General features: G+C 38.8%; 1 protein-coding gene across 1 annotated transcript; it reads right to left on the bottom strand.

Moving 5' to 3' along the window:
* Positions 1-5,158: 5,158 nt before the first annotated feature.
* On the bottom strand, positions 5,159-12,329 carry LOC139324511 (vomeronasal type-2 receptor 26-like). The gene is made up of 4 exons (XM_070954223.1): positions 11,499-12,329; positions 10,674-10,901; positions 8,831-8,957; positions 5,159-6,054 (listed from the first exon to the last, which is right to left on the bottom strand). The coding sequence occupies exons 1-4, from the start codon at positions 12,327-12,329 to the stop codon at positions 5,159-5,161; spliced, it is 2,082 nt and encodes a 693-aa protein (XP_070810324.1).
* Positions 12,330-12,542: the final 213 nt, after the last annotated feature.

Below are 12,542 nucleotides of genomic sequence, written 5' to 3'. Positions count from 1 at the left end.
TCCTTGACATATAAAATGTGATTTTTAGCAAGCTATAGCCCTAGATGTTATGATTTGGAACACATTGATGTGGGGGATAAGTATCTAACATTGAGCTGAGACATTTGTAGATTGGCTCCTGATGTTCTTAAGTTTCCTCTTCTTAAAAATAAAATCTGTCAACATCATGGGGCATTCTGAAGTATTAGTGAAGGATAGGTTTCTCTGAGCTCTGGAATATATACATTCATGGGGACTATTGCAATAGGGTAACCATTTTACATTTGAACAGGAGAAGTGAAAAAAGAAAGGAAAGAAGGAAAACACAGTATTTAGGTGATGATGTGGCTGAGTTTGAGGGTGAGGGAAACATATTTCTCACTTATTTCTTGCATACTTACAAGTACTGATCAAGCACATCGTGAGAAGGAACACTTTGAAAAATGATCTGATTTGAAAGAAAGAAGACCTGATATATAATAGCAGCAACAATTAAGTCTCCAGACTGATAATACTTGTGAACAATTGGAAGAGTGCCCCTGAGGTTGCAGTTGCGAACAGGAGAGTTCCACATTGTCTTAGGAAACTAGAACAAAACCAGTATTCTGAACAGAAACAACTCAGTATAAAATACAGTCATTGTAAGTGTCAAAATGTTGCTCCAATTTCACCATTCAATGGAGGGGCTTGCCATAATCCACCAGCCTCTTAGGAACTTTATCTAAAATGAATTATCACAAATTAAACATGCATCTTTCTTATTCTCCCTACTTGTAATTATGTATTTCTGAGCTGATATTAATGTAGTGCAATTTTTTTAACCTGTACTTGTAGATTTTTTTTCATGTTTACTGGGATTCCCTTGAGACATAGAGGAAAAAAAAAACAATAATGATACTTAATTTGGTAATTACTTAGAACATAATAGCTTATTTGCAATAGTACTTTCTTTGCAAAAAAAGTCAAAAGAAAAAATGTGATTTTATATCTGCAGGACTGCTGTAATGTTTTGAACTTTTAACTTAATCATGAATCATGAGACTTTTTTTAGCCCAATTTTTTTTTTTTTTTGGTTATAACACAAGTCCACCACAGATGGTAATATATAAATTAACAATGGCAGTTTTGTATAAAGAAAACTTATATACAATGTTTTATAGATGGCACCTACAACCTACTAGGTTAGCTAAAATGTTCAAAAAAATGTCTAGTAAATGTTGGAAATGTAACCAAAAATCTGAGACATTTTTTTTTTTTTTGAAAGACGTTACCATGTTGGGCAGATACATAACTATAACCAGATTCCAAACATAGATTGGTTTAAAACATAGTTTAAGAAGAGCAGGAGTTCATTTGCTGCAATCATTTTGTCACTCCTTTGCTTAATGCAATTTCTGCTCTGAAGAATGGCAGTATAATATGAGTATTTGAGGTCACAGATGGTTTGAAAGAGGAAAATAATGCTGAAGTCAGGCTATGAGTCAATGAGTTAAGATGTACTGTACATACCACACAAATAGCATAATTACAATAAACATATCAACCACAGTCATATAAAACCCTCCACGTACAATAGATTTCATCAGCAACAGAGCCAACACAAGACGTCACTGGTTGCCAGAGAACTCTAGGTCTGATGACAAAGCCAGGTCTTGAGGGACCTCCAGAAAATAAGGACGGATGGAGTTGACCTCACTTTAGAGGGGGAAAGCTTTTATAAGGCAGGTACCATGGCAGAGAAGACCCACCTTCCTGAGTATGCCATATATAGTTACCAGAGAGACAGTTCATGTAGTAGACATGCCTTTCTTGTACGGTCTGATGGGATAGAGTAGAGTAGAGTAGAGTAGAGTAGAGTAGAGTAGAGTAGAGTAGAGTAGAGTAGGGTAGGGTAGGGTAGGGTAGGGTAGGGTAGGGTAGGGTAGGGTAGGGTAGAGTAGAATAGAATAGAATAGAATAGAATAGAATAGAATAGAATAGAATAGAATAGAATCTGGAAGGGACCTTGGAGGTCTTCAAGTCCAGGCCCCTGCTCAAGCAGGAGACTCTATACCAGGGGTGTCAAACTCGATTTCATCGAGGGCCACATCAGGATTGTGTTTGACCTGGGGCCCCGCAGTGGGCGTGGTCAGGGTGGGTATGGCCACCTTGACATCATTCATGTCAGGGAGCCCTGTGGTGGCCCGAGCACTCTGACAGCAAAAATGGGCTCCCAAGCTCCGTTTTCGGCTGTGACCCTCTGCCAGTGAAAATGGAGCTCAGGAAGGCTGCACGTGGCTCTCCCAAGCTCCATTTTCACTGGCAGAGGCACTGTGGGCCAGTCCTTTGCTGTTTTCAGAGGCCCCATGGGCCAGATCTAAGCACCGGATCCGGCCCCTGGGCCTTGAGTTTGACACCCCTGCTCTATACCATTTCAGACAGGTGGCTGTCCAATCTCTTCTTAAAAACCTCCAGTGATGAAACACCCATAATTTCTGAAGGCAAGCTGTTCCATTGCTTAATTGTTTTCACTGTTAGGAAGTTTCTCCTTAATTTCAGGTTGCTTCACTCCTTGATTAGTTTTCATCCATTGTTTCTTCACTTGCCCTCTGGTGCTTTGGAAAATAAGTTGACCCCCTCTTCTTTGTGACAGCCCCTAAATACTGGAATACTGCTGTCATGTCACCTCTTGTCCTTCTTTTCTCTAGACTAACCAAACCCAAATCCTGCAACCGTTCTTCATATGTTTTAGTCGCCAGGCTTTAATCATCTTAGTTGCTCTTTTCTGCAGTTTTTCCACTGTTTCAACATCTTTTTTGTACTGTGGTGACCAAAACTCGATGCAGTATTCCAGGTGTGCTCCTACTGAGGTTTTATAAAGTGGTACTAATACTTCATGTGACTTTGATTCTATGCTTCTGTTTATATAGCCAAGGATTATATTAGCTTTCTTTTTTTGGCTGCTGCCACACACTACTGGTTCATATTTATGTGATCATCCACTAGGACTCCAATGACCCTCTCACAGTTACTGTTTTTGAGCCAGGTGTCAGGTTCCGATGTTATCTCAAATAAATTTCATTCTCAAACACAAAGTCTTTGATGAAATCTCTTATTTATTGAAGAATAACGATCCAGTCCTGAACTCATTTGCAGCCGAAACTGATCCTCCGATCCCAAACCCCTCCCTTTCTGTTCCTCAAATCTCAGTGTCTCATTGGCCACCTTCCAAGTCCATCTTTCATTTCAGTTACTACAAGTCACAGGAATTCCCCCCTATTCTCATCACCTAGGTGTCATTATCTGCCGGGGGGAAAGAACTGGGTGAAAAGTCAAGCTACTATTTCTGACAGGCTCTTTCCTACTCATTCATGTCAGCGCCTGGGAAATCATAGTTTGGAATGCTGACATCAGGTTTCACCTAATCTGTATTTATACCTTTGGTTTTTCTTGCCTAAATATAAAACTTTGCATTTCTCCACATTAAAATTCATTTTGTTGGATAGGGTCCATTGTTAAAGTCTGTAAAGTCTGTCTTTTGACCCTGAGCTTGTCTTCTGGCGTGTTGGCTATTCCTGCCAGCTTAGTGTCATCTGCAAATCTGATGACGTCAAACTTGACATCATCAAATGACAAAATTATGCAGGTCTATTATGTATCTTTCTCTATATCTCTATCTATCTATTTTTCTATCTATCTCTGTCTGTCTGTCTATCTATCATCTATCTGTCATCGTCGTCATCATCATCATCATCATCATCATCATCATCATCATCATCAATCTTTTAGTTAGCTCTCTAGATATTGAAAGGACTCTTTAGCCACAATGGTTGTTCTATATTCTCTTGCTACTCTCTAACTTCTTGATTTCTTTCTCTCTCTATTGGGATTCTTCATTTATAGAAAAAGAGACAAGTTACATTATCTGTCCTGGTGTCAGAGTAAGAATAAGAAATGTACTTATGTCCTTTCCCATCAAATTTAATTCAGAGTGACCAATGTTTGCAGCATTTACACAGTGGTGTCAATTCAAGGTATTTTATATATAGCCCAGCAGGAGAGGCATGCCATTGGTCCTGTTGCCTAGGGGATTTTGTCACTGGAACCTTGGGCTTTCCAGAAACCCCTTAAAAGGTGGTTTTGACAATAGGCCTGGTAATCACATGATAGAATGGGATGTGGGAAGACCCCCTCCCCCAAAGAATGAAATATTTTGGGAAATATTAAAAAAGGCAGAATATTATATTTCCCTAAAGGAGAAATGAAGAAACGTGTTTTTAGAGGGAGAAAGCAGCCCCCAGTCTTTCTTAACAGCCCACAGCAGATGCCACCACTTAAAGAGATAAAGAGCTTATTGAAAGAAGAAGCCAACTATCTAGATGGCTCCATTCATAAGCAAAGCAAATACTGCAATCCATTCAAGACAGGATATTTTGAAACCCCTTGCAGCAAAGTTTGACAGGTAACAAAAGCAGAATGGTAGGATTAGAACAAGCAGCCCCTCACCCAAATCCAACACAGGACGAAAGCCATTAGCCACAATAGGAATTGTCCAACACTCTTTTAGAAACCCAAAGCCCAAATTTCAAAGTTACAGAAGCTATGAAAATTCATCCACCTATTCAGCCATTTGTTCAGATGACCCAGAACTGCACACTGTCTTTGTGTGTGGTTCTGTTCATCAATAAACTTTTTTTTCCAATCAGCCTCCATGTTGTTTCCAGCATCTTTCTCCCCTCTTGGAACTGAACCAAGTGGATTTTCCTTCCAACAGAGGCCTACTAGATAGTTATATCATAATGAACTAAAACGCAGTCTCTTGTATCCTTTTTCACATTTTTTTTATCTTTTTACCTTTTAAATTTGGTTGCATTTTATTTTATTTTTTAATGTATATGGACTTTTCCTCCTATGTACATTGTGTAGAATAATTATATGAGGTGGAGAGGTATATAAAAATTTGATCTATAAATAATGGCTCACCAAAGCAAGCAAGCTGACAAAGTTAGGGCAATTTTCATCAGGAATAAAGTAAATTATAGCAGGGTAGCTGAGAAGCAATTTGCCAACCCCATCTTTTTCCAAGGCCTTTTCTCAATCCCCACAACAAAAAAAGGTACAACACCAAAGTACAAGAAATGGTTAAAAAAATAAAATAATCAATTCTGCTTCATACAAGGCTTCAGGCATGAAAACTAGTTTATCTCTTTTTTAGTTGCTTTTTCTTATTAAGATCAGGTCTCAGTATAATGATATAGCATTTTGGGGAAAAGATGCAGACCAGTAATCCAGCGGATGAAGCCAAAATGGAGAAGATCTCCACAGCCACCATGTATTTCCCCTTGGTGCTCAAATAGGTAGGAACAAATGATAACCAGACACTGCAAAAGACCAACATGCTGAAGGTGATAAATTTGGCTTCATTGAAGCTGTCAGGTAAATTCCTAGCTAGGAAGGCCACCATGAAACTGACGGCAGTCAAGAACCCCATGAAGCCAAGGACAGTATAAAACATTGTGGTTGAACCCTCATTACATTGCAGGAGAATTTCTTTAGCCATGGAGTGCATGTCAGAATCGGAGAAAGGGGGGAAATTTGCTAACCACACTACACAAATGGTGAATTGTATCAGGGAGCATGGTAAGACAATAGAAAGAGCCATTCTTTTCCCCATCCATTTCTTCATTTTTGATCCAGGCTTAGTAGCCATGAAAGCAAGAACAACAATGGTTGTTTTCCCCAATATACAAGAGAGAGCCAGAGAGAAAATTAGGCCAAAAGCAGTTTGTCGCAAAAGGCATTTGACTTGGTTTGGTTGTCCAATGAAGAGAAAAGTGCAAAGGAAGGAGAGCAGGAGAGCAATGAGAAGCGTGTAGGTGAGGTTCCGATTGTTGGCTTTGACAATGGGGGTGTCCCAGTGTTTAATGAAGATCCCCAGCACTAAAGCTGAGATGAAAGATAAGGAGATAGCTATGGCTACCAAAGAAATCCCCAAAGGCTCTTGATAAGTCAAGTAAGTCATGTTTTTTTGAAGACAACGATCCTGATTTTTGTTTGGATATTGATCTTCTGGACATGGGAAACAGTAATCTAAGTCTGGGGGAAAAAAGAAACAAAAAAGAAAACCATTCATGGAAATGCTAGCATTTTTTTAACATCAATTATTAATACACACTAGATCCAGTAATCCAGATTCTGTGACTTACACAGGGATTTTGCTTATTTTTTTTTTAAATAATTCATAATACAATTTACAATGTGCTGCAGTAGGAACAGCCAACAACCAGATAAGCAAGGATTTAAAAAAGTCAAATAATCAGGCAGAAAAATATGCTAATCAAAGAACCACCATACCCACCAAAAATGGCAGGGAAACCACAGTATATAGACACAGAGAAATTCATATCGAATATGTTATCAATTCAGTAGTGAAACATCTGCAAATAAAATAACCAAGAGAACAGCAAAGATTCACAGATGAAACCCGAGACACTTCTTCTATTTTGTTACAGCACTTCAAATTCACCACACCTTGATGTTTCAGATATATCTAGCTTTTGAGAAATCCTATTTGTATTGCTAAAATGTCCTCTACCTGAAGATCATATGAAACAGAAACTGGTCCACAATGCAGTAGCACTTGGAGGTCTGGTTGTGTCAGGTCCCCATAGATCCCTATCAGAATGCTGGTGGGGACAGCCAGGATGCTCCTTTATAAACTTTTCCTGTTTCTGATATTTCTGTCACTTGTACCTTCTTGGCAGTGGTGGGATTCAACCAACATAACAACCAGTTCGCTGAGTGCACTCCAATCGCGGTTTTAAAACAACATTAAAAGTTACCTTCCACTAGCCCCAGTGAGTGAAACAGCTGAGGTGCCGCAATCCACTCTGCCGTGCTGATCAGCTGAGCTTCAAACGAATGAAATATAGGTAAGCATACCACAGGGGCAGGCGGGCGGGCCCAGCTGATGCTTGGAACGAACCGGTTCACTCTCAGCTGATTGTAGGACCAACCGGCTCACCCGAACCAGACCAAATAAGCTGTATCCCACCCCTGCTTCTTGGGAAAGGGAGGGGGAGGGATAGGCCTGGGGCTATCTGTTTTGTCTCAGCTCTGAAAGAATGGGCAAAGAGGCACCCGAGAACAACTTCTTATTGCCTTCTCAGCTCAAGTTCTCACAATAACTTCGCACCTGTGGATTGGCTTGCCTCGGATTGGGTATAAGGGAAGGGTTTCTGCAATGTTTATTCTAACAGTTCTGAGTGGGAATTTCACATCCTGCCTTCCTCTTCTTGCTATCACTATCCCCCAATAAAAGTTTCCTTTTGAAATGTTGCTTTTTTCAAGCGTTCTGCTTTCCTGAGGAGAGAGGAGAGGCAAGTCCTTACAGGTTGCCTCATGGCACACCTGAGTCACTCTACTGTTGCATGAACTGTTCTGACTCCTAGGTGCTCTCCAGGTGCAATTTAACTTTCTGGTTCTCCCCTTTTAAAGGCCTGCAAGTTATAGATGGATTATCTGCCATCAGAGAAGTGGGCACCCCCAGATTCAGGGGTGGGCTGCTGGGGGTTCACAGGGGCTCCTTTAGCTAAGATTATGTGCAGTTTGGAGAACCTCTAAATCTCACACCTGGTTGACCCCGCCCATCCTGCCCCTCCCAAGAGTCCCCACGCAGCCCAATTTGGATGCAGGTAAGCACAGGGCATGCACAAAGGCTCAGGGAGGGTGAAAAACAAGCCTACCGGAGAGGGCCTGCGAAGCCTGCAGAGCCTATTTTTGCCCTCCCAGAGGCTTGAGGAAAACCTCCGGAGCCCAGGGAAGACAAAAATGCCCCCCTCACCATGGTGCAGGAGGCCAACTAGGCCATGCCCATCATGGCTATGCCCACCCAGCAACTGGGCAGAGAACCCCTTGCTAAAATTTTTGAAGCCCACCCCTGCCCAGATTGCCTCTGTTAAATGTTATTATCTAATGAGTTTGGAGGCACACTTTCTGTTTAGTTGCCCCAGTCATTTGCCCCAGTCTCTCATTTGAGTTTTGTGAACTTACTGCACTTTTAGCCTTGCAGTAAGCTAGGAAGATGTCTTTTCCCCAAAGTGTAGATCTAGGATGGCAGTTGAGTCAGAAGGTTGATTTGTCTGGCATTCATGGCAAGGGTGGTTTTGTTTTTATAAGGTTTTTTTTTTTTAATGGTTTGTTTCAAGCCACCTAGGCAGCCATATGTACTGTATTGTATAGGAATATATTCTGTATGGACTAGGAAGTAAAAATACAGTAAGTATAAATCTAGGGAAAAACATTACTATTGTATTAAATGCAAATGCTATTAGAGCTATGGTGGCACAGTGGTTAGAATGCAGTACTGCATGCTATTTCTGCTGACTGCCAGCTGACTGCAATTTGGCAGTTCGAATCTCACCAGGTTCAAGGTTGACTCAGCCTTCCATCCTTCCAAGGTTGGCAAAATGAGGACCCAGATTGTTGGGGGCAATAGACTGACTCTGTAAACCATTTAGAGAGGGCTGTAAAGCACTGTGAAGCAGTATATAAGTCTAAGTACTATTGCTATTGTCAGCATTTTAGATAGTCTACCAATCAACCTGCAAAAATAATTAAAATATATTCAAGGAACCTGAAGAAGGGACAACTCAAATCTACGAAATCCATTGATCCAACTTGTTAGAATGTACTGATTAGTGTTAGCATCAAATAGCTTGTCGAACTATGAAAATTCAATTCCATTACTTCATTGCTGTAACGTACAATGATAATGTGAAGCTCAAGATTTTCAGTCACCATAATGTTAAAAATTCAGAACCCATTTACATTTATAAAATCACTGATATATTCAATACATTTCTTTGCTTACCCATTTGGTCAGCTATCTTTCCTTCTGGACACCGTCGACAATCATAGCAGCAAGATAATTTCCCTTCCACTTTTATCTTGCTATGACCAAGAGGACATTTCTCATTACAGATGGAAAGAGGTAATGTCTGTTCATAAATAAAGTGAGATGTCTTTCAGCTGAAGAATTTATATTTCAGGATTGTTCTTTTCATCAATTAAACATACCCCAAATGTTCATATCTAATTCAAAACTTGTTTCTTAACCTTCAGTTGCCTCTTCTTTCACAGCTATTGCACTAATAAACTGATCATTCCCAGGAATAGCATTCTAAACATACCTCCTGAGGAAATCAGAGCCAAAATCAGAGCTGTCTTAACACTTTTTAAAATGTTTTTAATAGGTTTGTTATTGTTCTTTTAATTATGGAGCCAAACGCATATATATCTTTTTAACTGTATTTTAATGTTTGTATCTATGTTTTTACTTTGGCTGTACACCGCCCTGAGTCCTTCGGGAGAAGGGTGGTATATAAAATTGATAATAAATAAATAAATAAACAAATAAATAAACAAATAAATAAATAAATAAAAACTGGTGTGCGAGATTTTTCAAATCTGGATCTTTTGGTACACACTTTCATTGAGATCCAATTTTAAAATTTTATTGGTTCTACATTTACCATATCTCTTTCAAAAGAAAGAGAAGAGAAACAAAGATGATTAGGGGACTGGGGGCTAAAACATATGAAGAACGGTTGCAGGAACTGGGTATGTCTAGTTTAATGAAAAGAAGGACGAGGGGAGACATGATAGCAGTGTTCCAATATCTCAGGGGCTGCCACAAAGAAGAGGGAGTCAAGCTATTCTCCAAAGCACCTGAGGGTAGGACAAGAAGCAATGGGTAGAAATAAATCAAGGAGAGAAGCAACTTAGAATTAAGGAGAAATTTCCTGACAGTTACAACAATTATTCTATTCTATTCTATTCTATTCTATTCTATTCTATTCTATTCTATTCTATTCTATTCTATTCTATTCTATTCTATTCTATTCTATAACTTGGTTGATTTCTTTCATTGTTGGCCTGGTCCATCTATTATTGAAACTGTTGTGCATGTTCTGTAGAATAAAAATCTGATCTTCAAAATTGAGCTATATTCAGCTTTGCTTCCAAAAGCATAATGATGTAGTTTTGAAAGGCCTTCTTGATTTATTTCTCTGAAAATTGAAGCAATTTGAAAGCAAATGGAATTTGTTCATCTATTTAAGGATTTGCCGATAATCCTAAACATTTACTCACACTAATTTCCAAAAGATGTTTACTTTGAGGTATACCCACCAAAGATTAAAATGATTCTCTTTATTTTACAAATTAAACTATTTGGGGAGAGGTGTTTCTCTGAAATTATTAGACTGAACTGATCTATAATGTTCCTAAATCAGCTTTAGAATTTTTTTTTTTACAAACATAGAAAGAAGTAAGAAAGATGTTTACTGTGTCATATCCCTTCGCTCATAGATTAGTTACACTCTTAGAAAAATAATGTCTTCCTTCATCACTTTAATGAATCTGATAGATACTGTGCAATTATGTTTTGAATGATGCTACTCTTTCAATGAAGATACAGAATCTATAGCATAAATTCTTTGTTTTTGAATAATATATTTCAATATGATAAATTTTGATATATAGTTAGTATATTTGAAATATATTTCAAAAACAGAGTTTCTTTAAGCAACTTCTTCTAATTGTGGCTGCTAAAAATTTAACCAAAGTTAAAGTTAAATTATGGTATTTAAATTGTTTAATGATATGGGGCTAGTGGCTAAATTATTTTCCTCAAAGTGGAAATTGTGACGAACCTGGTTAAATATGAGTGGCCAAACAGTATCCTTGTCAGAAATGGTAAGCAATTTGTCTGGGGGATCCATGGGGTCAATCTTTCCAACCTGGACTCTCAGAAAGGACTTGTTTGGGAATGTGACCCAATTTAGAATATCAAATCCAGTTACTAATTCCCCATTGGGACCAAAAGAAATCTCTTCCCCAGCACTGTTGTTAAAGGAGACTTTCTGCAAAAAACGATGGATCTAAAAGAAGATCAACAAGAAAAAAAAAAGAAGAAACCAGAAAGTTAACAAGATTCCATAAAGGGTATAAGTAACTCTGTTTCTTCATTTCAATTTGGCCTATGCCCAGTAAAAAGTAAGCTGTTAAATTTTGCATCAGTCTTATAATATTTAGAATGGGAATAAAATTATGTTCTCTGTCATATGCATCAGTGGTGGGTTGCTACCGGTTCACCCTGGTTTGGGCAAACTGGTAGCAGCAGTGGCAGGAGGCTCCATCTACCTGCCCAGATGTCATCAAAAATGCTCTGCGCATGCGCAGAACTTTCTGCACATGCACAGAAGGGCCATGCACTCGTGAAGCAAGCATGCATACTCGTGCGCTCCCAATAGTGAACCGGTAATGCCGGGATTTGAAACCCACTACCGATATGCATTATCTATCATATCTCAAACTAAGATATGATAATTGAACATTTTTTTTTTAAAATGAGAATTCCAACAAATAATTGAGAAAGTTAGAAACCCAACAGATAAATTTGCTCTGATCAAATGAACAATTCAGTACAGTTTACATGCCCTGATGACATTCCTGAATTTTGTATTAGCTAACATTACCTGCCATGGTGATTGGAAGAAGAGATTCCATCTGTTCTCATCAATTATTCTACCATTTTTGGAGGCGCACATGGTTGTCAAAGCATGTGCCACAGCATAGACTGCATTATAGATGCTGTAGCTGTGTCCAGTCATACTCATTTCAAACACAGATTGAGAAAGAGCCTCCAGCTTTTCTTCTCCAGTGCAGATCCTGTTAGCATTCCCATCTTTAATATCACTGGAGAATGAGCATTCAAATGCATCTTTCCAGAAATCCCTAATAAAGCCATCTTCACTTTCTACGATTGGATTTCTCTTCTGCATAAACTGTCGGAACCCTGTCAATTCCTTTGAGTGAATTGCAAAGGAAAGTGCACCATGGAGAAAACCAAGAGGCAACTTTCTTTGTATAAGAATGGATGTGAACTCCACCTGGGCAGTCATAATCCAAACTTTGGCTTTCCTCTCTTTTGGAATATCATCAGAATCTAAACCATAGACAATAACTCTCAAAGTCACCACACCTGTAATTTCAGCATTTACGATCACTGCAATGGCTGCACTCCCCATGATGACTTTGTATAATTTATCTGCCTCCTCCACCATCTCAGCAGCTTCATTAGCGTACATTACTTGGGGGATATTTTCTATAAAGTCGAAGCAGATTCCTCTTTCTGAAAACATAGAAAGCCTCTTTTGAATGAACCTCTCTTTATCCTCCTCGTACAGAGAAATCAACCCAACCCAGGTCCATCCAAAATGCAACAGTAAAAATAGTATTCCTTTAAACTGGTGCATCTCATCTGGGAACATCCATTTGACAAAATGTCCTTCTGCTTCCTTGTTCATCAGTGGAGCAGATCCATATGTGATCTAAATAGAAGAAAACAATACAGGCAAAAATGCATTCTTGCAAGATAAACTATGCAATATGTTTGTTTGTTCATTGGCATCCTCACTTAATTTTTTTAGGCAGTACCCAGGTAATAGAATAGAATAGAATAGAATAGAATAGAATAGAATAGAATAGAATAGAATAGAATAGAATAGAATAGAATAGAA

This window comes from Pituophis catenifer, unplaced genomic scaffold (assembly GCF_029215685.1).
Source record: "Pituophis catenifer annectens isolate HBS135680 unplaced genomic scaffold, rPitCat1.0.hap2 SCAF_15, whole genome shotgun sequence".
Taxonomy (NCBI): Eukaryota; Metazoa; Chordata; class Lepidosauria; order Squamata; family Colubridae; genus Pituophis; species Pituophis catenifer.
Note: the sequence above shows the minus strand (reverse complement) of the source record. Positions and strands in the feature narration are given on the sequence as shown.